At 32.8% G+C, this 27,915-nt stretch overlaps 4 protein-coding genes across 6 annotated transcripts; 3 read left to right on the forward strand and 1 right to left on the reverse strand.

Annotated features, from left to right (window-relative positions):
- Positions 1 to 3,382: 3,382 nt before the first annotated feature.
- On the forward strand, positions 3,383 to 9,054 carry LOC113869667 (casein kinase II subunit alpha-2). The gene is made up of 10 exons (XM_027506111.1): positions 3,383 to 3,843; positions 4,423 to 4,552; positions 5,635 to 5,829; positions 6,084 to 6,241; positions 7,160 to 7,250; positions 7,389 to 7,454; positions 7,630 to 7,712; positions 7,944 to 8,007; positions 8,084 to 8,152; positions 8,786 to 9,054. The coding sequence occupies exons 1-10, from the start codon at positions 3,758 to 3,760 to the stop codon at positions 8,843 to 8,845; spliced, it is 1,002 nt and encodes a 333-aa protein (XP_027361912.1). The 5' UTR covers positions 3,383 to 3,757; the 3' UTR covers positions 8,846 to 9,054.
- Positions 9,055 to 10,686: 1,632 nt separating this feature from the next.
- Positions 10,687 to 12,829, reverse strand: LOC113869525 (uncharacterized protein At2g23090-like). The gene is made up of 3 exons (XM_027505884.1): positions 12,631 to 12,829; positions 12,338 to 12,378; positions 10,687 to 11,061 (listed from the first exon to the last, which is right to left on the reverse strand). Exons 1-3 carry the CDS (start codon positions 12,701 to 12,703, stop codon positions 10,942 to 10,944), a joined length of 234 nt encoding a protein of 77 aa, XP_027361685.1. The 5' UTR covers positions 12,704 to 12,829; the 3' UTR covers positions 10,687 to 10,941.
- A 6,683-nt stretch (positions 12,830 to 19,512) lies between these two features.
- LOC113869661 (acyl-CoA-binding domain-containing protein 3-like) lies at positions 19,513 to 21,335 on the forward strand. Of its 3 annotated transcripts, none has more exons than XM_027506106.1 (3): positions 19,513 to 20,391; positions 20,544 to 20,649; positions 20,933 to 21,335. In XM_027506106.1, exons 1-3 carry the CDS (start codon positions 19,652 to 19,654, stop codon positions 20,960 to 20,962), a joined length of 876 nt encoding a protein of 291 aa, XP_027361907.1. In that variant the 5' UTR covers positions 19,513 to 19,651; the 3' UTR covers positions 20,963 to 21,335. The 3 variants fall into 3 exon arrangements, 2 of the variants coding, with proteins under 2 accessions (XP_027361907.1, XP_027361906.1); XR_003505488.1 differs by having other exon boundaries at positions 19,548 to 20,391; positions 20,579 to 20,649; positions 20,933 to 20,999; XM_027506105.1 differs by having other exon boundaries at positions 19,548 to 20,391; positions 20,544 to 21,335.
- Positions 21,336 to 22,296: 961 nt separating this feature from the next.
- LOC113869318 lies at positions 22,297 to 27,871 on the forward strand. The gene is made up of 10 exons (XM_027505585.1): positions 22,297 to 22,773; positions 23,123 to 23,267; positions 23,924 to 24,092; positions 24,353 to 24,611; positions 25,531 to 25,619; positions 25,931 to 26,113; positions 26,212 to 26,297; positions 26,375 to 26,459; positions 27,319 to 27,638; positions 27,793 to 27,871. The coding sequence occupies exons 1-9, from the start codon at positions 22,572 to 22,574 to the stop codon at positions 27,451 to 27,453; spliced, it is 1,353 nt and encodes a 450-aa protein (XP_027361386.1). The 5' UTR covers positions 22,297 to 22,571; the 3' UTR covers positions 27,454 to 27,638; positions 27,793 to 27,871.
- The last annotated feature ends 44 nt before the right edge of the window (positions 27,872 to 27,915 follow it).

Raw genomic sequence — 27,915 nt, forward strand, 5'->3', positions numbered from 1 at the left:
AGTATATCACTTTTTTTTTCTCATTTATTAAGAAATGAAACTTTTATTTATGGAGAGACAAGCTTGCATAGGGGTGTCCACGGATCGGTTTGGTTCGGGTTTAGGAGAAAAAAAAATCCGAACCGATCAAAAATTGATTGGTTTGGTTTGGTTTGGATTTGTAAAAAAAAATTGAAAATCCGAACCAAACCGAACCAAACACGAACGGGTTGGTTCGGTTTGGATCATCGGGTTGTCCGATTAAATAAACTAAAATAAAATATGTATAAAAAAAATAGAAAAATATCAATATTTTTCATTTGAATAATTTTTTACACATAAATTTAACACAATTACACAACATTCTAATACAAATATATAAATTCAAAATAAGTCTCAATCAAAACAAAAAAATTAAATTCAAGAAGTGGATATATTGGGTTGAACTTGAACATCTGTAAATGCTTCAGCCTCAGCCATCTCTGAAGCCAAAATAATTCAAACAGAAACATAAAAAGGGAAAAAAAATTAGTTCAAAACAAAATAAATATAGAACTTTGAAGATATAGATTAAAAAATTAACAAGTTCAATACCTTCTCCAAGCATCGTAAGTTGATCCATTTCAGCCTGTAAATCAACCTTCTTGCTAGCTTTTATCCAATTTTGGGTACAAATTAAAGCTTCAACAGTTGTGAGACTTAAACAACTACGAAATGGGTCAAGAACTCGACCTCCTGTGCTAAATGTTGACTCAGAGGATACAGTGGACACTGGAATAGCCAATATATCTCTAGCCATATGAGAAAGAACATAATATTTCGTTGAGGACTTTGATTTCCACCATTGCAAAATATCAAATTCGGGAGCATTGTCTTCAACATCATCCTCCAAGTACCTTTCTATCTCATTCCTTTTCACTTGACCTTGCTTTTTTTTCACATTCATTCTAAATTCATCCTCCCATGCATCATCATCATCATTACCATCATTGCTAATATCAAGATTAGACTGAGAGGCAACACTACTAAATTCATCAATAGGATACTGTGTCATATAAAGTTCAACCAATTTATTGATGAGGTCCTTCAACTTTTTCATCAATTCATTGCATTTTTCTACACAATACATCTGCTTAAAACAAAACTCAAGGTACTCAAGCTTATAGCGAGGATCAAGGAAAACAGCCACAAATAGGAGATAATTTATAGTGTCATTCTCCCAATATTTGCTAAACTTGACTTGCATATTTTTTGTCATCCTTTGTAATACAATATCATTACTTTGCCTCCACTTATTCAATGTTTTTTTAATATCTTTCAACTTATGGAAGAAAGTATTAGATATAACATGCAATGATCCAGAAAAGGAAAGAATTGCATCAAAGAAAATTTTCAGAAACTTCACAAACATGCGTGCACGAGTCCAATCATCGCTATTAGGACACCCCCTTCACTCTCAAGATTTATTAAATAGGCAGGATCATCATACTCAAGACGACTAAATGCTTTCTCATATTTTTCAGCAACTTCTAACATTAAATAAGTGGAGTTCCACCTAGTGGGACAATCAACAATTAACAATGCTTGACTAGGTATATTTGCCTCTTGAGCACACCTTTTAAAAGTGGCCAATCTAAGCGGAGATCCCTTAACAAACTTACATGCAGCTCTAATTCTAGCAATTGAGATATCAATTTCCTTCAAACCATCACCAACAATTAAGTTCAAAATATGGGCACAACATCTCATATGCATGTACTCTCCATTTAATAAAGTTCTACCATTCCAATCACTCATGCCCCTAATTAAATATGAAATAGCCAAGTTGTTAGCACTTGCATTATCAACAGTTATACAACAAATCTTTGAAATCCCCCAATCTTTCAAGCATTTCTCTAGGTATTTACCTATGGTGTCACCTTTGTGGTCAGTAATCAACCCAAAGCTTAATATCCTTTTATTCAATTCCCACCCAGCATCAATATAATGAGCAGTCACACAAATATAATTCATGTTTTGAATTGAAGTCCAACAATTAGTCGTAAGTGAAACCATTTGATCATTTTTAGACATTATAGCTTTCAACTTCTCCTTTTCTGATTCAAACAGTAGCATGCACTCTCTAGCAATAGTTTGTTGAGAAGGAATTTTGAATCTCGGTTGAGCCTCAAGCATAAATTTTCTAAATCCGAGACCCTCAACAAACTTAAAAGGTTGCTCATCCATAATTATCATCCTAACAAGTGCTGCCCGGGTTCGATCTTGATTAAAATCAACAAGTTTAAAACTAACAGTAGAGGCATCCTCACTCTCCTTTCCAAGTGCAAGTGTTTTTTGTCTCTTATTAACTATCCTATTTGGGTTTTTCGGACAACACAAAATATGCTTATTCAAGTTTGTGGTTCCATGGGTAGAACTATTAGATGCATATAACTTTTGGCAATAGTTACAAATAGCCTTATCATTTTGTCTAGTGAAATGTTCCCAAGCATTGGATGGCGGTCGACTAGGTTTTCTTTTTAATACCTTGAGTCCTTGAGTTTGCGTAGGAGTCTCTTGTCCCTGTGTAGGAGTCTCTTGCAGCAATGGAGTGTCTACATCACCTTGCTGTAGTTCCATGCCACTTGAGCTTGTTGGGGTATTCTCAGCAGTTTCACTGTTATTTGCCATTTGTGGGCTGCAAAATCATAAGCATAAACAGATTTCAGAGCAGAGTAAAAATTAAAAATAGAAAAAGTAGAGAAAAAATTAGACATATACTCACTTTGATTTAGATTTGAGATGCGGAAGCGAGAGAAATCCAAGTTGAGCTGTAGCGGAACAACAAAACAGGTTAATGACGGTTGTCCTCACCAGCGGCGTAACTAGGTTAAGGGGTGCAACGTTTGCAGAGCGGTTCCAATGTAACCACTCTCCAAAGGTCACTTCGGAGAGCGGTTATATTGGAACCGCTCTCCAAAGTTCACTTCTGAGAGCGGTTCGGATTGAACCGCTCTCCAATGATCACTTCTGAGAGCGGTTGAAATTGAACCGCTCTTCAAAGTGAATTTGCTCGGGGTTATCGGGTTGATATAGTAATACCCGTTATTCAAACCAAACCACGTCGGATTTGATCGGTTTGGTTCGGATCAGACCCGTTAAGCATTGGTTTGGATTTTTTTTAGTTTAGATCAGTTTGGATTATTGAGTTTATTGGTTTATCTGATCCAATGGACACCCCTAAGCTTGCACACTATTTGTATAAAATTTTGCGTACTACCAATCATTTAAAATACACTGTGAACATAATTTTGTTATATTAATTATTTTAACAAATAGTTATAAAAGTATAATTTTCATTTAGTTTAGAAATTGTCCAGACATAATACCTGAAATTATAATTCTTGCTAAAAAGTGTAAGAATCTTTGTAACGGACTCTAATTGGGTTGCTGAAAGATATTTTGGAGACAAGTCACTAATTGCCACGTCGATGGATTCTTGACGCGGACCTGCAGGATTGGTCCAAGAATAATACAGAAGAATCCCCCATTTGGGGATATTTTAAACGAACACCAGACCAAACGCAGTCTTATTGCATTTGTTGCGAAGCGTAGATAAGCAGAGGATGACATGGGCACATAGAGATATGCAAACAAATCACACTACTAATACTACAGCTCCGCTACTTGCTGGTTAGGGTCCTCAACCTCCTACCGTGCGTATCGAAACTTACATCACCACCGTCGCACCCAAAACACTCACTCCAAACTCGGGATCTCAGATTCCACGCGCCAAGCCATGTCCAAGGCGCGTGTCTACACCGATGTCAATGTTCTTCGCCCCAAAGAGTATTGGGATTACGAGTCTCTCGCCCTTCAATGGGGGTAATGTTTCGAACCCTAATATCTCTGTTTCTGTGTTATTGTTTCTGATTCCAAGGAGTGTAATCCCCAATGAAGGAGAATTTTGTTGTGGTATGACGTTAGAGTGTGTGCATAGTTTCTTATATGCTGTTTTGTTGTATTCTTCCCCATTCCTCGTGAAATCGAGTAGTTTCAACACTTTTATCTCGCATTTTTTTATGGACGTGGGATTATGCCATTTATGTTGCAATGATATGCTTTTGATTCAATCCCGTGCTTTTGGTTAGCTTTTGTTTTAGCACCAGTGACGGAAGCTGATCGAGAATCACCTTGTACAGCAGAGTTGATTGATCGAATTTGTTCTCTATAATTCTTATACCATTTTTTTTAATTTACCAAGGTTTGCCTGCATTAGATGTATTAGTTCTTGGCTCATTATTTTGTTTAAATGGAATGGGTGGTTTTGGGACCTTTTAATGAATTCTTCTCAATGTTTATCCATATGAGGCCAATGTCTAAGTACCCTCTAAACCCTCCTTCTTTTTACATTTTTCGTTCCAATAATAATTATAAATTTGCCATATGCCTTCTTTTTTTCAGTGATCAAGATGATTATGAGGTTGTGCGAAAAGTGGGAAGGGGGAAATATAGTGAAGTTTTTGAAGGCATAAATGTTAATAGCAATGAGCGCTGTATAATCAAGATTCTGAAGCCTGTCAAGAAAAAAAAGGTGCTCCTGTTTTTGTTTGTCCTGCTTTTATCCTTACTTGGGAACCTGCAGCTATGAATCAAGCCAGCTAGGGATGCTTTATCAAAACTATTCTCCTAAAATCTTCTGCATAATGAATAATGTTATTTACACTAACAAATTTCTCACACACTTCTTGTGATGAATTTTGTGTGGTATTGATCATTGTTGCTCTGTATTGTACGACAATCATTTTTGTGTGGGATAATGGCATGATATGCGACAACATTGATAGGGTAATAATTTAATTATATTGCATGGCTGCAGAGACTGCCATATAGCGTTTCAGGTGAGAATTGGAGCTTCAAGCTCGATAATTTTTCTTGAAAAAAGGAAAGTGCCATTGTAAAATATCCAGAGGACCAACTTATTCTATACACACACAAATGTAGATCAAAATCACTATTACACCATTAAGCAAGTTCTTACTGGATCATTTTACTACAAAATCCACCATTACATTGAAAAATCATAACATATAGATCATATTTATATATTTTTTCATTAATCCAAAATTGTTTTTTAATTCATTAATGTACTATTACACATCAAGATTAGCATAATACATACTTTTGAAATATGTGAAAATTAAAATCATTTGATTATATTTTTATTTTTGTTCAATTTTTACAAGGTTTGACATAAATAATTAAGGTAATGGATAGTTATAATTCCCATGGTGGTTACACTGATAAAAATAATGTTTTTTTTTCAAGTTATTGAGTGGTATAAGAATGTCAAGTCATACACTGATGTTAGTTGATCCCTCTCTGCTGCACCTGCAACATGGTTCTGCAAATCCCATTCTGTGAATCCTTAGAACTGCTCTGGTCAAACCAGTAGTCCACCTTATGATGTTAATCATTTAAGCTAAGAACAAAGACAACTTTGGTTCCCCTTTTTTGGCCAGGGAGAGCATCTCCATATTTTTTAATTTTATAATACACTTTCCAGCTTTAATTCTTGTTTGTTTTTAAATTTTATTTTGTTTCATGTACTATGCCAATTCGATTCTTCTGAGATTTTTTTTCTTACCTTTTGAGCTCTTGAACATCATTTTGCAGATTAAAAGAGAGATAAAAATACTTCAGAATCTTTGTGGAGGCCCTAATATCGTCAAGCTTCTTGATATTGTTAGAGATCAACATTCAAAAACTCCTAGCTTGATATTTGAGTATGTCAACAGTACAGATTTCAAAATTTTGTATCCAACCTTGACTGATTATGACATACGCTACTACATATATGAGCTCCTTAAGGTAATGTATCCTTCATCTCCTATATTATACTTGGGACTGCCATTATTTGTGTCCTCTCCATAATCAACATATCATTTTTTCTTAAGAAGTATCACCTCAAGTAAGGCTCCATTACATGATTTCTGCACTTGGTTTATGTGTATATAAGGCCTATAGGCTTGTACTTATTTATCATGAAAATTATTCCTAAATATTTGAGCAAATGTGTTGAGAACCCTTCCTTGTTACCCAAATGCTTTAGTTTTGTATTACAGGCCTTGGATTATTGCCACTCTCAAGGCATAATGCATAGAGATGTCAAGCCTCATAATGTAATGATAGATCATGAGTTAAGGAAACTTCGATTGATAGATTGGGGCCTTGCTGAATTTTATCATCCAGGAAAGGAATATAATGTTCGTGTGGCTTCAAGGTACTGTTCTCTGACCAATAGACCATAGTTTCAAAGTGCAGACATGGTATAGAACAGCCTAAATGAGTGTTTTAATATGTTACATAAATTGAAACCAGCTAACAACTGACTCAAGCTTAGTTTTTTAAAATGGAAAAATTGCTGGAAAATTGTCTAAATCATTTTTGTGCCAAGTTTGGTGTAGCCACAAAAGTAATTTTGAAGTTGTGGAAGCATGAACAGAGAGTGCATCACATATACAAAATTTTGAACCAGTACTGTTCTAGAAGGGATTTTTGGTTAATTGAGATGTGACCTTTCTTGCTACTAACATAGTGGCACAAAAGACTCACAAAAAAGGTTATATGGTAAACTACTTTCTCCAATTTATGCAAGATAAATGTTATATACATCTTACAAATTCTCCTGGCTTATAAAGCACCATTGATTGTTTTATGGTCCTTTTCCCTAGGCTTTTATTCTGTGGTTTTCTAGCTTCTTATAACTAACGGTCCTACAATGTTTCCTAAGTAATGTTAAATTAACTGAGGGTTTGATGTGAGCGTAGTTGTATTGTGCTACCCTCCCTCTTTTTTGTCTTTTCTAGCTGAAACTAACTCCTGTCCTTTTGTATGGTGACTCAATCCCAAACTCCACCCTCTAAACTTCTATTAACACTATTGGAAACATATTGAAAGTTTGTAATCTTCCATTGGTTTGTAGTCAAATCAAAAGACAATGGCTAGCTTATTTCTTGTCAAGCATTCTATTATTGCTGTCACAGCTTCCTTTATTTGATTTTTTGTTTTCATTTCTTAAAATTTTTTTTTATAGTCATAAAACTTGACAAGGAAAAACGATGATCTAAATTTTCTAATATTTACATTTAAATGTCACTGACCAAAAAATATTATTACGTGCTCTCCTTTTGTCTCTCAGATACTTTAAGGGGCCTGAACTTCTAGTTGATTTGCAAGATTATGACTACTCATTAGACATGTGGAGCCTTGGTTGCATGTTTGCTGGAATGGTGTGAATTATAGCTACGAGTTACTGGTTATATATATTGCATACACTTGACGTCATTTATGCAGATAGTCTAAATTTGACCACCCATGATTAAAACCGTGTAATTCTTGTTATGATTTGTTCATTGTTCGTTGTGTAGATATTTCGCAAAGAACCTTTCTTTTATGGTCATGACAACCATGATCAGCTTGTCAAAATAGCTAAGGTAACATCGACTGTATTTGGTATTATTTATAAATTCTTGATTATTTTGCTGATGCCGTACAAATTAATGTCGGTTGTCTAAGTATAAAATCATTGATCATTGCTTAGCATGTTAAAACAATTACTTTTTAAAAAAGTTATCATTATTATATTAGTTACTTATTTGTCATCTGCAGGTGCTTGGGACTGATGAACTGAATGCATATCTTAACAAGTATCATCTGGAACTTGATCCTCAACTTGATGCACTTGTTGGAAGGTATCATCTTCCATTTAAATTTCCACATATTTCATAGCCAGATTCATTTAGTTATTATCAACTGTTTATGATAAATATCTTCCATAGGGATGTAACATTACTAATTCCTCTCCAAGGTCTCCTAGAATTATACTGCTTTTATTTTGACTTTATTTTCTCTTGGTAAATAAATGAAGGGGTATTATTGACCTAACATGTCTATTTATTATGTATTGATATTTTCTTTTGCAGGCACAGTCGAAAGCCCTGGTCTAAATTTGTCAATCCAGATAATCAGCATCTTGTGTCTCCCGAGGTGACTTACGCAATTTTTCTATCCTGCATTACCTCCCGTTTGTACTGCAATTTAACAATTCTTGGATGTCATGCAGGCAATTGATTTTCTTGATAAGCTCCTTCGATATGATCACCAGGACAGGCTAACAGCTAGAGAAGCTATGGTAATGATAAAAGAGCTCATTAATGTGTAGTTTTTTTTTTTTTTTTAATTTGCTGTAACATGTTTCTTATGTTGCGTATACTTTATAATCTTTTGGTTTAACAAATTTATTTTTTTACAAAATCATAATTTTTGTCCTCTAAGTTGCATTTGGCTTTTAGTTTAGTCCCCTAACTTTTTTTTTATTGAAGTTTCTTCTTCAGCACTTCAATGTTCAACCACCATCCAAAACTCCAACTGCCATCAGAAACCTATCCAGCCACCCTATCCTTATTTTGTTCTCCATTTTAGACATCCAACAATCAATATAATTTAAATATTTAAATTTAAATTAACTACCACCACCATTAACTATCTTCATTGTGAACTTGTATCCATATTAAGCACCAAAAGTTGACACGAAAAAATCACTTAAGATATTAGACCGAATTAAAAAAGTTAAGGGAAAATATTGACAAACAGAAACAAAAACGTAAAGGGCTAAAAACTAAATAAAAAAAAAATAAAAGACTAAACCAAAATCTAAATTAAATTTAGAAGACCTGAGATTGTAGTGGTATTATTTTTCGTGTTTTTGTTTAGCTGCTTTTGGATGCGCTAACTTTTTGCTGTCATCTTGGTGTATATCCCGCAGGCACATCCATATTTCTCTCAGGTAAGGGCAGCAGAGAGTAGCAGAATGAGGACACAGTAACTAGATCACATGTGGATCGATAAACTTATTGCTTTATAATACCCTAACGTGCACTTTGGTTACCTTCTGTTTATTATAATAGAGTTGAATATTCTTGTGGAGTGTATCGATATTTATATGTTTCAGTTGAGAAATAATGTTATTGTAAGTTTATGAAAATTGTGATTATATTTGTGCTTAATTAACTTGGGATGTCAACCCCACCACCCCACCCCTACCCTCATCTGCCGTTATTCTACTCACCTTCAATTGTGTGGAGACTGGATATTCAGTTCTGTTTTTTTTTTTTTCCTTAAACAATTTTAAATGGTTTAAGAAAAAAAAATTACTTAAAACATCGCATAAGCGAATTTAAAAGACATGGTACTCAAGCTGCTACATGTATTCATAAAGGGGTGGAACACGGTTTAGGAACTAACAAACAACTTATTTATTAGCATAATAAATAGTAAGTCCCCTTAATTGTATGAGTCTTGTAATCAGGATTTGTGAAAACATAGTCCTCAACCACGTTGAAGAGTCTAATTCCCTTTGCCTTTGTATTCCTACGTAGCTTGTCCGAAACCGGTGTGTCACCTTTGGATGGTATTTGACGCTAGCCTTTGCCAAGGATCCACCATTGGGCCCCGCCAATATATTGGTCTCGAGTTCTACCTTTTTAAAAATTTCCTCTAATCCAGTTCCTCCAATTGTGCTATAGTTGTATCCAAGTTAATTCATCGGTTGCTTCAACTTTGCTTCAACAACAGTGAGCTTCTTGATGGTTCTGGGGTTACCATTTCCCTCAACAATTTCAATACTCTGGATGGCTTCTATGACCTTTGGATGATGGTGCAGAGTCTTTTATAAGAGCTTTAAATAGTTTAAATGAGGGCACAGAGTAGATGCGCTCATGCTCAAAAGAGCAGACACTCAGAGTCCAATGTTTTTTGAAAGACAAAGTGAAAACAATCTGGATCCTTAATTATGTATTCTCTGGTAGGGTTGACGGGTTCGTTTGCAAAAGAACTTGTGCATACCGGCTTTAATTTTATGTCTATTATTTCTGTTGTGGTGGGGTTCTAATTGCAAATAAATGATTTGAGATCTTGGGATACTCCTAGAGGGAATGAGCACGAATAGTGGCAGCCGGCAGATGTTCCCCTCTCCTCCCTCGTTAGTTAATATTTATATACTATTGTGATGTCTCACCACGCCAAGCAAGGCACATACACTGCAAATGTCGAAGATAGGATAATAAATAAATAAATAAAAGAAAATAATGGTTGCTTATTCAATTCAAGAAAGTTTAAAAGAATTCTTCAATTTTAAAATTCTTCTCGAGACAATATCCAAAGTATACTGACATCAGTCCCGACACTTTTTAATCAAATAGTATATTTAATTTAACTAAACTTTTTAAAATGTATAAAAAACCAAAATAAGTTAAAATATAATTCTACCTTTTGAGCCTTCAAAACTGGAATCTTACCCCAAAAAAAGGCCACTTACGAGTTGAAAAAATGCTTGCACTCTTACCCTCTAGTAATTTAAGAGGAAAGTGTGTGTAAAAATAAATTTGAAAAAAACTTAAGAAAAAAAACACTTTTATTTTCTCCTTAAACAAACAAAAATAAAGTCGTCCTCAATATTTTCCTTCCTCTCAACAAGGACTTGGGGTGCAGAAATTAAAATTAATAGTCATATTTTACTGGTATTCGTTAGGGATACATCGAATCCACGCCGGTCGAACGGAGGCACCTACGTACTCAAGTATTCTTGAGCTTATGACACCAAAAATTCCACTTTGCTTCCAGATTTCTGAAGGCCATTATTGATAGTCAAATACTTCTGTAACGCACTTTTATATTAACACAAACGATCATTAACCAATTACAGCTAGACAAAAAGAGAAAGCACCACAGTTTCTTCCCCTCTCGTATCAAGGGGAAAATCATAATATACACGCTCCCCTCATTGTCCCTCCCAATTCCCAAGGCACAAACACAGAAAGACACATTTGATTTAAATAGAAGTTGAGGAAGATCCCTGTGAAATGGTTTAAGGAAGAGGCCATGATGATATCAAGTTTTGTCCACTTGCACTCCCCAATATGTTCACTTTTTAAGATGCGGAAAACAAGCAGTAACATCAGATTTAGGATGTTTGGCTCCAGCATGCTCCCTACACTTCACTTCCGATGTGGTGCACATAAATGTTTGCATGCACACCTTGCACTGCATTCATCAATCACAACATTATCGATGATCAGTAAAGACTTGCAATTCTGTTGCAGTCACTACAGCAAAGCAGTTAGAGAGAGAACAAGATAATAAAAGTAGGGTTCACTTTTTGTTTCTCTCCAATTAAAGGTATTCATGCCATCCACAGCTTATAGGGGATTCAAGTTGATCAGTAAAATAGGATATCACTTATCAAAATCAAACCTGCAAAGTTTGTAAAGATTTTAAATCTGTGATGTAACATCGTCAGCAACGTGTATATTTCAATAATCTTACAAGGAGAACATAAGTGAACACATTGAATGCGTACACAGAAGAGTTTATATGACATAGCAAATTAAAAAACCAAACTCAGCATCATACTGCTTCAATCATGTGGTACAGAGTAAGACTAGAACATGTCATCCCCCCAAGCCCAAAAATAAACCATGGCTTTGATGCAAATAAAGTACACATTTACGAATTAAATAGTTGATACTCATTTACAAATTAGTCCCTATATGAATGATTCATTATCTTTTAATCTCCCTACTAATTTAATATCGTTGGAAAAAGTTACTGTTTAATAAGTTAAAATTATCAAGTTACGTCAACATTTTTCTAACAGTATTAAAATGGCAAAGACCAAAATATAATGAAACACCTATACAAAGACAAAACCTAAATTTCTTAGGTATAAAAACTAATTGGCAAATGAGTGTTAACTATAAGGACCAAAATGCGTATATTAACAAAAAAAATTGAACTAATAGTTACAGTCTTGGTCTTTTCCTTGTTAGGTTTTCCTTTTTGTTCTAATTAGTTTTAGTATTTAAGTTCAGACAAAACAAAATTCATGAAATTGAAGTGATATTTAACAATTTCCCTCGTATTTAGAACTGGCGAGAATTGGCCTGGTATGAAGCAATCACACTTTCACTATTCTCTACTCCAACCTAGTAATAGCATTTTACCCCCTTTTCCATGAGCATGAAATGTAAATGCAGAAGAAATCCCAGAAATGAAGAAAAAACCAAACAACGAGCACTAGCCGCAAAAGATGAATGGCAAACGCAAAACAATGAACAATTTTAGTCATAACAGAAATCCTGCTCAATTAATAAATCTATACAGCAATTTCCATCCAAAACAATGCACAGCAATATTAATTATCGAACTTCATTATTCTATACAAGAAACCGTGCAAGAAATTCAACATATGCGAAGAAAAATAAAAGGAGCGGAGTAAGGAGAATCACAAGCTGGGTTGAGATTACAAACACCATATTACCTGGATCGTCATTGCTTTCTTGTTTGATTCCAGCTGGCTTCCTGCGCATATAAAAAAAATTACAAAAATACGAAACGAAGCCAGATCTAGCACACACCGTCACGATTTTCAGAATCTATCTTTTTTTTCTTTCACAAGTGTTTTCTTTTTCAGCATAAACAATTGAAGGCTTTAGTATGGATTGTAATGCCCAACCATCGTCGTCAATTAAATAGACGATGAATGATTGAGCCAAAAAAAAAAAGACGAATGGAAAATGATTAGTTGGAGAAAGGGGCGAACGGAAAGCTTACCCTTTGCGGCCTTATTCTTCTCGAGATTCTTCTCACGAGCCATCTTTGATTTTTGCCCATTGCCTCCTCCCATGTCTGATACCGCACAGGATGAAACCCACCACACTAATTTTTTCTCGGGTCACGGGAGCAAGAGCTGAAGGAAAACTCGAATGGCGATTTATGGCTAAGAGTCAAGGCCCGAGGCTCCTCGCTAATTATTTGGTCGCACCAAGTTCTCCCAATTTTATTTCTTTTTTTTTTTTGGGGGGGGGGGGGTGTTCAGTAATTTATGATTTGTGGGCTTGAATGGAATATCTTGTATAACAATTTTTTTTAATTAATAGTTTTTAGTTTCTCGAGATATACTTATAAAATTAGATATAAAATTAAAATTTATATATAGAATTAAACATTCAATTTTTTTAGACTACACCAATCGTATTATTTATTAAAGATAATCTTATATTACCACTACTACTTAATACAGCTATATTTACTCGATCTGGAGGTTAAGTTAGAAAAAATCTGCCAGTTGATATTATATATATTGGATTTTTTTAAAGTTAAAATTATAATTTTAAAATTTAATTTTCTAAAATCTTAATTTATGTTCTGTGAAGTTAAAATTATATGTATTTTTTATAATTAGTATTCTTTTTTAGTTAATAGTTTTTATTTTCTTGGATATATTTATGAAATTTGATATAAAATTAAAATTTAAAAATAGAATTATATTTTCATATTATAATTAAAGATATTAAAATATTAAAAATTATAATTATAATTTGTTAGTCTTATTTTATAAAATTTTAATATAATCAAAATTGTTTTTTTAAAAATTTAAATCCTCTAAATTAAAACTGCTAACCTCATATTTATATCGCTTTTATTATTATTTTTACTATATTATTTCTAATGTTATAAGATTCAATATTATTATTATTATTATTATTATTTATACTAATATTTATTGCTATTTTTTTAGCGCTAATTCATTATTACTTCTATTATCATAACTAATGTGACTGTCATTACCGGTGATTAATATCCCGCCTCCACCATTCTTTCAAGCAATTGTGACCTTTATGTCATTATTATTAAATGAGATTTCTTTTCAGTCAAATTCAATATAATTTTACTTATGACCATTTCTAATTAGTTAAAGATTATATTGACGGTAAAACATTTGAGTAACTTGAACAAATTTTTTACAGAAAAAATATTTAAAAAATAAAGAAATACACAAATAGACTCAACAATTAAATATTTACTAAAATGAACCTAATTACTGTAGCAAGAATGCCCAATGAAATTCAGTTTCTGGGAACCGAATTTTAGACTGAATTTTTTATTTTCAAATTTTATTTTATATTTTTATATAATAAAATAAATGTTATTATTTAAATTATATTTATATATTTATATTTTTTAAAATAAATATTTATAATATATTATTTTAATAAATATTTATAAATATTGTGTTAATTATATATAATAAAATAAGTTTTATTATTTAAATTATGTTTATATTGTGAAAATGAATAAAAATAATAAATAATATTTATTTTATATGTTTATTAAATTCTATTTTACATATTTATGATAATAAATAATATTTTTAGATAACAACAATAATTATATTTTTAAAAACTAATTAAAATAATTAAATAATAAGTATATTATTTTAGGTATTTTTTAAAAACTAATTAAAATATTTAAATAATAAGTATATTATTTTATATAGTAATGTTAATGCTTAAATTATTTATACTTAAAAAATAATAATAATATTTTAAAAATTAAATAAATATTATTCTGTTTATTTATTTATTTAAATATGTAATTTTGAGTTAATATTTTTAAATATTAGTATGATAAAATGATATTTTGAATAAAAATTTATTTTAATTAAATTACTTTTTTTAAATTACATTATTTAATATTATAATTTTTTATACCCTAAACCATAAATCATAATACCCAATGTTTAATACCCTAAACCTATTCTAAAATAATTTTTAATAAAATTTATTTGAGAATAAAAATTTATTTTTAAAAAATAAATTAAAAAATAAATTATAAGTTAATTATTTATACTTCAGACAAATATTTTAAAATTAACGTTTTCATAAGGTAATATTGATGAAGACAGAGTACATTGGTAAAAATCATAACAAATTCATAACAACATTAATAATTAACTATCTACGTAATTGTGGCTACTTCTACAACAAGGGCGATGTCTTTGGGGTACTGAGTTTTGTCGTTGTGGTTGTTGCTCTGATATTTTAGGATGAACTTATGGAGGATTTGGATCATTATGAAGGTCTAGTTGTTGGAATGCAGTTGATGAATGACCAGGTTCATTAGCAAAATTCGATTGGTAAAGAGACTGCATGTAAGTTTGTGCTAACGATGGAGTTGTAAAATCAACTCCAAATAAGTTTGTAAAAAAATATTCCGATGTTGTTGCAAACAAATATCTTGTGTTAATTATATTTGCTTTTGACGTAATATTCGGAAGAATTGATGTAGTCTCGTGGTACGACGGTGTGGAAGTTGTACCGATTTCAAATGTGTTGGTAGTCCTTAGTTGTTGGTGGCTCCTCTTTGGATCTTGTAGTAGTGGTGGAACAGATGAAAATAAATGGAATTGGCAATGTACCATTCCATGTATTCTTGTGTGTGACACAATGGGCATTGCATTGAATGGCCCGTTATTGTTAGTTCACGTCTGTTGCTCTATATCTTGATCCATTGAGCATGTTTTGTAGCCCAATTTTTATTCTGTCTTTCTCTCATGTCAATTTTGTGGAAGTTATTCAAATTATTCAATGAAGAAGAAACTTCTTGGAAGAGACAAAACTGTAATTTGACTCTATTTATTTGGTGTCATTCAACAATTACAAAACAAATGATGGCAGTACATGAAGTTCACAATTGAACATCTCTATATGCTTTCATAGGTATTGATGTTTGCAAGTCTTAATATGGCGCCCATAAAAACTACAAATAAATTTAAATTTGTTACTTAAGATGATGTGTAAAAGATAAGAGAATAAATATGAATTCAAATTTTTGTTATGAAGAGTTACTTGATTAGCTTGAATGTGATTAAACATTGATCTGTACCCCACAACATCATTGTGAGATTTATTTCGAAAGTTTAGTACTCTACCCATGCTCCATAAGCACACAAGAGGGTATATTGGTAGATTATTAGAAAATGGCGCAATATATGGCATGCGATACTATGCTCAGGACATTAACAGTGATGAGTAACCACCCATTGTTTTGCTACCAACTTCTGTGGTTCTGCACATTTCTCTGTACAACATAGCTAAACAAATAGAACCCCAACTATATCATCTTGTTCTTCTAAGATTAGTTAATAAAGCTAAATCTATAAGATGTACTTTGTTGCCTGTTTTGTCAGGCATTAAAACAACTCCAATTAAACCTAGTATATAAGCCCTACAATGAACTTGAACTTCTGTTTCAAATGGTTCTTCTGGTAATGACAACATGTTGTCGTTCAGCCACTTCAGTTTCAGCATAAAGCCAATAAGTGACTCTCTCTTGATTGGCACCATACCAAGATATGTGTCACACATTTTATCTCAGTCAAACATTGTTGGAGCAATGACTAGTAATCCATCAACTCTTAGCCCGAGTTGAAGTGTAACATCCTCCAGGGTTATGGTGCACTCTCCTATTGAAAAATAGAATGTGTGAGTTTCATGTCTCTACCTCTTGACCAAAGCTATTATCAATGGGTGATTCACCTTAAGATGCCTTAACTTTACTACTCCAGCAAAACTAAGTTGTTCAAGTATAGGAACAATTAGAGGACTAGGTTCTGGCATTGAATGACAGAAAGATGAAATCATGTTTTCAGTTTCTTGCAGTTATTAACAAATTAGTAACATTATACGTAGATATTAATTTACATATTCAATAAATAATAGTAATGTGTAAAACCTACCGTTCTTCCAATAAAGGCAAACTTGTATTTGTTTTGCTTCTACAACAACATTTTTAGTAATGAGAGCAAAGATAAAGAGAAACAAAGAATAAAGATGGATGCAAGTTTGAATAAAAACATGGGGCCTTAGATGGACATATTTATAGATAAACTTTGGTACATCAAAGTAGCATTGGATTCTTGAAAAGTCACTATCTCTTGGTCTACGTGAATATCAAAAGACATCTTTGTATTTCTTGGTCTACGTGAATGTTAGAAAGCATCTTTGTTTGGAAGGAGATAAAGCTTATTTGGTAGTATATGGGATGGCTTGAATGAGAAAAGAATCCAATACTCGGTGTGACTGAGAAGTCACTATTTCTTGGTCTACATGAGTGTCAGAAGACATTTTTATTGTAAAATATATAATGGTATCATGGAGAGATCACCACCACTCGTAAAAAGTGGTGAAACATTAAATGACTGAGAATCCAATATTACCATTATAAATAGTCATATTCATGTTTATTTTCTTCATTCAACCTTCTAAGCTTGTTTCTTATTCTTGTGAACCTTCTCCTTCTAAACTTATTCATTATTCACTTTCGGTAATCTAAAAATGTCTTCAAGCTATGTCGTTGTTCACTCTGATGGTGCCATTAACCAATATCCTAATGAAGGAGTCACGTTCACCTTAGAATTAGCCAAACAAAGAACATACTGTTGCGGGTCTCTCAATCAAAGAACATGTTGTTGTGGGTCTCCCATTGCCTTTGTTGTGGTTGAAGGTAAAACAAGCAATGCAGTGATTCCTTTTTTTTAGAAACTTAAGGAGGTACGTAACACCGCAAGAGGGGTTGTGCCTCATTTCGGATCGTTATGAGGTCATAAGAAGTACGTATTTCAGAAATGGAAGTGGTTGGACAGAAAACAATTCTGTCTATGCCTATTGCATTAGACCCATTGCACAAAACTTTTTTCAACGATTCGAAAATGTTGCACTGAAGAAAGATGTCATCAATATGGGTCATTTTAATTTTTTACGTACTCTATATTATCATTAATATTTTATATAATTGTTTAACTAGTTATATTAATTTAATTTATAATCTTTTTTTCTAGCATATGGGATGACTAAATCGAGATTATTTTACTATTACAACATAGTAAAAGATAATAATTCTGAAGCTGCACAATGGTTGGACAACATCTTAAGGGAAAAATGGATGCTGGCATGGGACAACAGACGACGCTAAGGACATGACAATAACCCTAGCGAAGTCAATCAATTCGGTCTTGAAATAAATCAGAAACCTGCTAATTTGCTCTATGGTCATGGCAACATATACTCGTTACAATAAGTTCTTCAGTGAGAGAGGCAAGAAAGTAGATGCAATGATTAATGCTGGACATATGTAATCAGAGGTTGCAACTAAAGCAATTCAAGATGCACACTCAAATGCGAACACTCATAGAGTCATCACTTTTGACAGAACAAGCACTAGATTTTTAGTTGAAGAAACGCAACATTTGACAAAAATTCGACCCGTAAGAAGATTTATAGTATGATTAAATAAAATGTGGTGTGATTGTGGCAAGTTTCAAAAAGTTCACATTCCATACTTACACACACACCACAACTTTGACATCTACATATCTCTCGTGTATACCTTACAACAAGTTTTTAAGGTATACGAAGGTCAATTTGAAGAACTCAGACATGAAGACTATTGGCCAACTTACACAGGCCCAACTTTGTGTCCAAATCCATAACTGAAAAGAACTTCAAAGGGTTGACCTAAATCCAGTAGGATAAAAACAGAGATGAACATTAGAGAACGACAAAGTCAGACAAAAAATTGTTCTTATTGTCACACTCCTTGTCACACAAGGAAGACATATTCAAATATCGCTCAAGCTTCTAGTTCCCGCCATTGATTTATGTTGTTATTACTTTCAAATTTTCTTAATATCATTTTTAATTTTATGAATATCATTACAACTTATAAATTTTTAGTATTTGTAATTTATATTAAATATATAATTATATATATCTACATAATATTATTTAATAATGTTTATTAATATTAATAACATATTTTTTTAAATAAATAATTATGTATAAATTTTAATAAAGATTAATATCTCAAAATAAATAAATATTTATTAGAATAACATATTATAAATATTCATTTTAACAAAATATAAATATATAAATATAATTTAAATAATAATATTTATTTTATTATATAAAAATATAAAACAAAATTTGAAAATGAAAAAAATAAAAAATTCAGTCCGAATAAACCGAATTCTGGCTGAGCATTCTTACTACAGTAATCATGATTATTTTGGTAAATATTTTATTGTTAGGTCTATTTGTGTATTTTTTTTATTTTTTAATATTTTTTCTGTAAAAAATTCTAGCTTGAACAGAGTTATAAATTTAAACTTTACTGCTATAATTATACCCATGAAAAAAGGTTCACTTGGTAATCGGTGAACTTATTAAGATGGCAACAAAATTAAAACTATAAGTAAGTTATTATCTATGGCACTTGGACTGCCAATAAAAAAAAAGTTACATCTTAACTATTAATTATCCCTAGAATGAAAAGTACGCACTAAATATTATATTTATGTAGTGTTAGGCATTTGATCCAATAAATGGTAATAGAGCTAAAACTATATTTTTGTTTCAACATCAGGGCTAAATTTTTTTTATTCAAGTCAAAATCAGGAATAGAAATAGGCCTTCGCCGTTGTGCATTGAGATTAACTAATTTGATAATATCTAAATCGTTTTCAAAACTGTATTTTCTCTTCAAAGTTCCTCGCCCCAGTGTGTATTCGGGGTAGTGGAGTAGTCATTTTCCAACACCGACTTGTTTATCGCTTGAGTAAAAGATGTACATGTTGTTACACCTAACGTAAGTATGATATGCAAAGGAAAATATACCTTCCTCTTCAAATGCTAAATCCACTTTCTTCCTATTGGTAACGTTATCATCACAAAACACTCCTCACAGACCCATATACACACAAACTCATAAATTCTCTCACTAATAGCAACACATGGAGCTCTTATGGGAGCTTGCCCTCACCATAGCTCTTTCTCTTCTACTTCCATTGGTTTTCCTTAAGCTCTTGTCCGTGACCCCAAACTTCGAAGCAAATGAGAAAGTAGCTGTTATTGGGCGTGATCGTGATCGTGATCGTGATCGTGGTGTCAAATCTGATTCCCAGGGATGGGAAACAGAGGAAGTTGTTCGAATTGTGGGGGAAATTGACGAATTTAGAGAGAAACCGATACTGGGAAAATTAATGGTCCCAGAAATCGTGGATGTGAGTTGTGGATCGCCCAAGATACGCAATTCAGGGAACACTGATGAGAACAGAGTTTACAATGAAATTAAACTCGTGGATTTCGTGGAGGATCCTGTTGTGAAAAATGAGAGTAATCAAGGTATTAATAAAATTAACGAATTAGAGGTAGAAAAAGTTGAAGAGATTGAGATCTCTCAGTGCGAAAGAAATTATAACGAGATTGATGAATTTAGTAGGAGCGAGGAAGTTGGTGAAAACAAGGCAATGGTGGTGGATGAAGATGATTGGGAGGGTATAGAAAGTAGCGAGTTGGAGCAGCGTTTTGGTGCTGCAGTGGTATTTGTCGGTTCTAAAAGCAACGCTAATCTAGTAGCGAATCTTTGTAATGATGTGAAGATGAAGCTTCATGGTTATCACAGAATTGCTACCCATGGTCCATGCCAGGAACCTCAGCCAATGGCACTGAACTTCTCTGCTCGAGCTAAGTGGTAGTTGATTAACCCTGCTTATTTATTCTATCCCAATATTTTAAAATTTTAGAACTTTTTTTTCCCTCTAGCTAATTTTTGTTCGAGTTGCTTAGAAATTCAGCTGTTTTATTAGATTCTTAGATGCATTTAACTTGATTATTTTGCGCAAGGATTGCAAGGCGACAACTTGGGATTATGAGTCCAGAGCTGGCCATGGAGCAGTATATCGCCCTTCTTTCAGAAAACATTCCCAATTGGATGGCAGATTACCCTTATGTAAGTATATGGTTTTACAATACTATTTTGTTCCCCTTTTCTATAAACAATAAGATATTGCGTATATTTGGTTCCTTCTTGGCCAGTTTTATCCATTTTCTCAATCGTCCTATGTATACTGGAAGGAAGCCCGTACTTTCCTTAGTTCCCTTAAGCCCCCCAAATTTGGTGGATAAATAATTTATTTATTAGATCTATCAGATAGAGCCTTTAGGCTTTATAATTATGCTAACTATCTACGGATCCGACCGTGGTTAAATTTTCGTGTTTCCCTTTATTACAGGATAACGCTAGGGCAGCTTCTGCAAATTAACTACATGATTTTAAGGCGTAGCTACTATAACAAAAAAAAGAGCTGAACATTATAAAGCGTAACCGTGTGCGCTCTGCATTTTGTTACCTGCACAATGATACCTTATTTGATATCACTACAGATCCCTGAGATTGAGTAATTGAAGGTGCAAATTTCACGCGTGAAATTATGATTATTGATTTGTAGTTGTAGACTTGTAGGCCACGTTATCAAGTAATTCTGTATCTTCCCCAGTTAAGGAATTAGTCGTATACGATAATGCAATATAATGTCTACTCCCATTAAATTTCCGCTGGCGTAGGGCAAGATTTTTGTGTCCTGTACGCATGTGTGAAGCTGCGTGGGAACGATTGTTTATAGAAGGAAATTATTTCACAAAATCTTTGACTTGCATAAACAAAGAACCGCGACTAAAATTCGGACGCAGTATGAATTATGTCTCGACCATAAAATCTATGTCATATTCACTACTTTCCACAATTTCATTTACATGAACAAATATTAAATGCGTCCCGCTAAAATTAACTTCAAGATCTTGTTGCAAGATTAAACTTGAGATGGCTTATTTACGGCTTGAATTTCATTCATTAGTTTATTTATAATTTACTTATTTTTATTTTATTTTTTTAATAATATATAAATTTGTATTCATAACGATGAATATTATAAATAAAATTAATAATATTAAAAATGTTTTTTTAAAAAGAGTATGATCATTCTTTAAAATATGAATTAAAAATTAGAGAATATATATATATATATAATAAAGTTATGATTTTTAAGTAAATATAGTAAATACAATTTGAATTTTTTATTAACATATATGTGATTTATTTTCAAGCTATTAATATTAAGTTTATAAAATTTAAATTTAACTCATTTAAATAATTAAACTTAAGTTTATATTTAAGCATATTTATTTAATTACAAAATAAGTTTGGAAATTTATTTAATAAGTTTAATTTGAAATTTAAAAAAAACTCAGATTATTTATACTTATAGAATTAAGAATTTGAGACTTTAGTATAAGAAATTATTCCAATGGTTCAGTAATTAAAATCTTAATTATTGAAATTAAATGAAACAATTTAATCATTTAACTTATCAAGTTTTTTTTTAATAAAAGTTTAAAAATTTACGGGGAAAAACTAAAAGATTTAATTAAAATAATTAAAAGTTAAAAATATTCAAGTCGAAATTATTAGCTTTTCAAAACCACTCTATAACATAGACACATAATGTAATTCAGCATTATAATTTTATCATTTATATTATTAGTATTTATAATAACAGGAAGAATGTCCTCTCCTCTTCTTACAACAATACAAAGGAAACATATTTCAGCGTAGGCGACGTCGTTTCACTCTTCGTTTTCACTTGTTAGTTCCATCCACCCTTAAAAGCCACCGGACTCCATAACAATAACCGAATCATCCGTCGTCGATTAAAACTATCTCTCCTCCCTCAGTCTCAGTATCTGCTTGTGTCTTCACGTGCTCTCATATATTGTCGCGAACAACGATCTAGGGTTGACCTTAGATTCGAACGGAACGTGAAGTTTCCTGCATTTTCTTTTTCTGTGTCTTCAAACCGAAATTATAAAAAGGCAATGGGAGTAGTCATTGAGAGTTCCGTTTGGGAACCGAATCCATCCATATACATCTTCCTCTTTATCTGTTGCTGCTTCTCGATCTTTATTTTCCCTCATGCCTCTAATCTCAACAGAACTTGCACAATCTTCGACCATGGAATCTCTTCTTCATTTCTTCGTTTCCAGCGGAACTTCCTCTTCATCTATTCTTTCGCATCAGGTTGGCTCTCACTACATTTTCTTATTCATTATAAGACTGTTCGATTTCCTAGAAAATGCGCGCGATCAGCCTTTGAAACTACGAAGTTTTTTAGTTTATGAAGGCAGAATTGAAACCTAAAGAAAGCAGAAAACGTCTCTGAGTAACTTTAGCTGAACATTCATTGCGATCTTAATTTTTGTCATGAAAATATATTTATATATTTATTTTTTTAATCTGTTCTGTTTTTTAAACTAAATTCCGAAACTCGTTTTTTGTTTGTAATGATTGGTTAAGTCAATTGAGCTTTAGATCGGTGAAGTGCAATCGTGAATGATGATTTCGTTTATTGTGACTTTCGTCTTCTCAGTAATGGAAGGTATGTGGTCAGCGTTCGGGGAGTATGAGTTAGCTTCCTATGGAATTGGGAGGGAAAATATGGTAACGTCTCTCTGTTATGGATATACAACAGCTCTCTTTGCGGCTCCTTTCGTTGGTGTGCTTTCAGATTTGATGTGAGCCTCTAGCTTAACTTGTTTAAAGCTTATTAAGTTTTAGTAATTCAACATTAAGTATAGAATAACCAGTCTATGCAATTTTGATGTTGAAGTGACACCATATTATGAAATTTGTCACAGTAGATATGTTTTGCTTATTTAATTATTTATGTTGCAATAATGTACATCATCCAAAGTATAGCATGAAATTCCTTCCACGTGGAAGAATTAATAATCCTCTGAGTGATTTATGATGTTTGCAACTTACTAAGTATTTTCTGTTGGTTAGTTGCTATTTTAGATAATATTAGGAGTGAATTTTTGTTTTTTTCAAATGTATCCTTCCAAGACCTTTGCATTTTCAAATGTTGAGGAAGAATATGATCAATCTTTGAACTTATATATTTTGAGTTGTCAATCCCATTTTCCAGTGTATTGCACTACTCTTCAATATTTATGTCGATTTGGTCATGATATCTTTCTACGTGTGATTTCAACTGTGAGGCAGGGTGTGCTATGTTAGATATGATTATATGAAGCATCTTGGGTATTTCAGAAGCATTACTGCTAAACTATGCATACTCAAGATCGAGACATATTTTTTTTTTTTTGTATTGAAGTTTCAGATGATTAGTCATTATATTAACCTAACTTACAATTTGTTATTGGTATAGAGGTCACAAGAAAGTTAGCTTAATCTTTTGCATCCTACACTTATTTGTTGGCGTGTGGAAGAAGATTGCAGAGCAACCAAACATGTTCATGACCAGCATATGTCTCTCTGTGGCCAATACAATATATTCAGTCAGTTTTGAGACTTGGATGATCACTCAACATGAAAAGGTAATTCAAAAGTCTTATCCTTTTATCTTGATTTCCACCTAGACCCAGATTTCAATCTGAATATCCTTATCTTGATTTCCACATAGCCACAGGAAAATGAAACTACAGGAGTTTATTTCTTCCCAGTTGAATAACTTGCCCAGATTTTCTTTTCTTTTCACCTTTATATGGAAAGTATGTGGCTGCCTAGGAAAGAGCACAAGGATGCGTAAAATATTTAGAATTTAATGTTAATTTGAAATTTTGTTTTTTGTTTGCAGCAAGGGCACAGGCTAGATTCACTTAATGATACATATTGGTTAATGACTTTCTTTGAGTCTGCATGTTTTATTGCCAGCCAAATTTTTGCAAATTGGCTGATTGGTAATAATAATATGGAAAAAAGCACTGCTCCTTCATCAGCAATTATCTTCTTTGCAACCATATGTTTTACTTTTATCTCCAGAGGATGGACAGAAACTCCAGGAGCAGCATCTCTTAAGGAGTATAGTCTGTCCTTCTATGCATATATTTTTGGTGGTAAGTTCACATGCTTTTCTTGTTTTTCTTTACTTTTTTTTTTTTTCTTCATTTTATGATCAACAATGCTATTAAGAATGCAGTACTTAACATTTGTTTGGCAATCAGATAACTTAGTAATAAGCTTAGACTTTCTGGAATTTCAAAGACAACTAGTCCCTTTTATTATATTTCTAATAGATAATAGTTGCTATCTTGTCCTCAGAATATGTGCACCCTTCTACTACCATGACTAACTCAGGATGAAACTACTTTTAAGAGTTCCTTTCTTTTTATTTTCCTCCTATATGCCTAGACTTTGCTTTTCTTGTTGATTTCCTTTACTTTTATAGCTGGCCCATTCCCTTTCTTTAATGGGCACTACATATGTAATATCCTTTTTGTGACATTTTTTGCATTACTTTTTTTCATAAATAAATGATCCAGCATTTATTCCTTTCTTGCAAGATAAACTACAAAAAGAATTTAATGAAAATACAGTAAGAGAGGAAATAATACACATGCAGAGGCTTAACTGTATTAAGTTTGGATCTCATGCTTTGAGAATTGACTTCTCTGGCAGCAGGAAAATATATAATGAAATTCGCAGTTGCTCATATCAAGTTGCTATTGATTATTTTTTAAAAATTTCTAAGTTTCTGATGATTAACAACTTGATCTACTTGTAATCTTTTTATACATCCCATGTCAATAGTTTGATCTACTTTTATTTTAGTTTCACTCTCATGACATGTTAGGCCAAAGCTATGCATGGTAAAGTCAAGCTCTAGGTTCAGTCTGTCATGATATTATATTTTCTTAGGTTAGATGTCGTTAGGAGTTGGTAGGAGAGAAATGCATTATTCAATTTTACATCAATGTAATGAAAATTTTAAGTAACATTCTGATTATGTACTGATTGTAATTTTATAATCCCCAGATAAAAGGGTATGGCTGTTGGCATGGGCACAAACTTGCCTTCACTTCTCCATTGGAATTTTTTGGATCCTTTGGGCACCTACAGTAGTGGTATGACGTCAAAATTTAGAGCACAGCTTATTATATGCTGAGACATCAATGTATATGAAGAATATTTAAAACATTATGACCATATTGCATTAAATAGATGTGTTATTGGTTTCCTCTTCTTCTTCAGGCTTCTCTGTATTGGTGAATCTAGAAATGGACTTAATTGAACAAATTTAGAAAGAATTTTGTTTCGGTCCATGGGAAAATGTCTCTCTCCATGGACGAGTCAGTATGAAAGAGGCTTTTAAGTTATGAATCTGTTATATTATCAGTCTAAGTCTCATATATATTCATAACGCATGTCATTTTAGGCTGATGGGCGAGAAGTGCAACTGGGATTAATATATCCATGCTTTCTGGGCTCAAGGATGCTAGGGAGCACTGCATTTCCATGTCTTACTAGTGGGCCATCATCATTTAGGACTGAGGACTGCCTAGTATTTGCATACACCATACTGGCTCTTCTCCTGTCTATTGTGGCCTATGACTATCAGGTGCAGTTATTTTTATATTTAGACAGACTCAAATATACTTTTGGTTAGATATTTGTGCTGGAAGTCTTGAGTCTGCTCTCATTACTTATCATGTGCAGGAAATTGGGGTTCTGGTGACACTATTTTGCTTGTTCCACGCTTGCGTTGGTTTCATTTTACCATCACTTGCCAGATTGAGGACCATGTAATCTTGTTAACAAGAGTTGTACTTATTCATTTGCTCAATCTTGGATTTAATAGTTTTATTTACTTTGCTTGCAGGTATGTTCCTAATGAATTGCGTGGAGGGATGGTGGGCCTCTCTCTTGCCCCTGCAAATGCCATAATTCTGCTTTCTTTGGTGCAAGTATGTATTTGTGCATGTATCTAAAGTTGTGGGAAGCATTGTTAACATGAACCATTTGATGAAAGATAATTTTTGTTGTGTGAAGTTATCTAAAATCGTGGGAAGAAAAGAATATAATTAGCAAAATAAAGCATTATTAACATGAGTTAACATGAACCATGTGATGAAAGAATTTTTTTTTTGTGTGAAGTTTTGAAGTTACAATACTGTAATCATGGAGGGTGGCATAAAAAATTGCTATTCAAGAGTGTCTGTGTTCTTGTTAGTGCTTTAAATTCCTCCACGGTTGTACTAAAGTAGTAGATACAAATCCTTGTTTTCATTCTGTTTGTGCTTGTCAACTTGCTTAAAAGCTGCCACTGCATTGAAAATAGACACAACTTTTTGAATATGGATTTACCTTCTTGACTGCCATAAGTAGTCCTTGTAGTTGATTGTCAAGGTAGGGTGACATTGCTTGCTCATACAACTCATGGAGACGGGTTAAATTAATGGAATACAATATTTTGGATGTAATATACCTTTTGAGGGAGTGGCTATGTATGGTACCCTGCGAGGTATTATAACTGAGGTGAGTTGTCTAGCATGTAGTGGTTGTCCGTTTAGTTATTTAAGCTTGAAACTATTAAATGTAATCAGCAAACAAATGTTTGATAGTGCATCTTTGGTATTGGTACCCTTTAAAAAATGATAGGTACTGATGTAATTTGCTACATTTAAATGTTTCTTTGCAATATTCTCAATGCATCGACTTCCGTCTAAAATGATTTTGATGAAAGACAAATTGTGTGTTTCTTGCGTTCAACTGGTTCATGTGTATTTGCTGTTGTATATATCTTGACTCCCTCTATTGTTGCAGGGTGGCTATTATCGGAATGTTGACAATGCAGCATTAATGGCATTTGGTGTGATTGGTTTATTGCTAGGAGCTGGTTGCATGCATGCCCTGAAGCAATGGGGGAAGCAACCATATAACAACTGGCATAAACAGTGAATGCATAATCCCTTTTTGCAGGCTTTGTTAGTGGTGGATGTTTGTCTCTTTTATTGAATGCAACAAGGAGTAAAGAGATGAAGAACTTAGATGATGTCAATGCAGGCAAGGGGAAATAAATTTCAAAAAAATATGAACATCAACTACTAGTGGGCGCTGAGCTGGACTGACATTGGGGTTTTTATGTAAGGACAAAGAGACTGAATAAGGAAACTTAAAAGTTCAATTCTTTCTTTAAATTATTAGTCGGCGAGACCAAATTCTCTTATCATTTGAGTGTGTCAGTCATTTTAAGTACGCAGGACTAACAGGTTTCTAATTCTCCTTATATTATTGTAGCTTGGAAGATATATTCGACCGTACAAGCTTTGTTAGCTGCTATCAGAATCTGTATGGGGTGACATATGCCAGTTTCTCCCGAAAAAAAGCACCGAAAGATCATGAGGTGAAAATTGATTCTTA

This window comes from Abrus precatorius, unplaced genomic scaffold (genome assembly GCF_003935025.1).
Source record: "Abrus precatorius isolate BTA unplaced genomic scaffold, Abrus_2018 Scaffold6, whole genome shotgun sequence".
In the NCBI taxonomy this organism is placed as follows: Eukaryota; Viridiplantae; Streptophyta; class Magnoliopsida; order Fabales; family Fabaceae; genus Abrus; species Abrus precatorius.

Bases quoted from the DNA above. Each gene is read 5' to 3' on its own strand.
- LOC113869661 (XM_027506105.1), top strand. From the start codon at position 19,652: ATGGAGCTCTTATGGGAGCTTGCCCTCACCATAGCTCTTTCTCTTCTA. The intron at 20,392-20,543 runs GTAGTTGATTAA...ATTTTGCGCAAG, and splicing joins TTCTCTGCTCGAGCTAAGTG to GATTGCAAGGCGACAACTTG.
- LOC113869525 (XM_027505884.1), bottom strand. From the start codon at position 12,703: ATGGGAGGAGGCAATGGGCAAAAATCAAAGATGGCTCGTGAGAAGAAT. The intron at 12,379-12,630 runs GTAAGCTTTCCG...TTATATGCGCAG, and splicing joins GAAGAATAAGGCCGCAAAGG to GAAGCCAGCTGGAATCAAAC. The intron at 11,062-12,337 runs GTAATATGGTGT...TGATGAATGCAG, and splicing joins AGAAAGCAATGACGATCCAG to TGCAAGGTGTGCATGCAAAC.
- LOC113869318 (XM_027505585.1), top strand. From the start codon at position 22,572: ATGGGAGTAGTCATTGAGAGTTCCGTTTGGGAACCGAATCCATCCATA. The intron at 24,612-25,530 runs GTAAGTTCACAT...TATAATCCCCAG, and splicing joins CTATGCATATATTTTTGGTG to ATAAAAGGGTATGGCTGTTG. The intron at 26,114-26,211 runs GTGCAGTTATTT...TATCATGTGCAG, and splicing joins TTGTGGCCTATGACTATCAG to GAAATTGGGGTTCTGGTGAC.
- LOC113869667 (XM_027506111.1), top strand. From the start codon at position 3,758: ATGTCCAAGGCGCGTGTCTACACCGATGTCAATGTTCTTCGCCCCAAA. The intron at 4,553-5,634 runs GTGCTCCTGTTT...ATCATTTTGCAG, and splicing joins AGCCTGTCAAGAAAAAAAAG to ATTAAAAGAGAGATAAAAAT. The intron at 7,713-7,943 runs GTATCATCTTCC...TTTCTTTTGCAG, and splicing joins CTTGATGCACTTGTTGGAAG to GCACAGTCGAAAGCCCTGGT.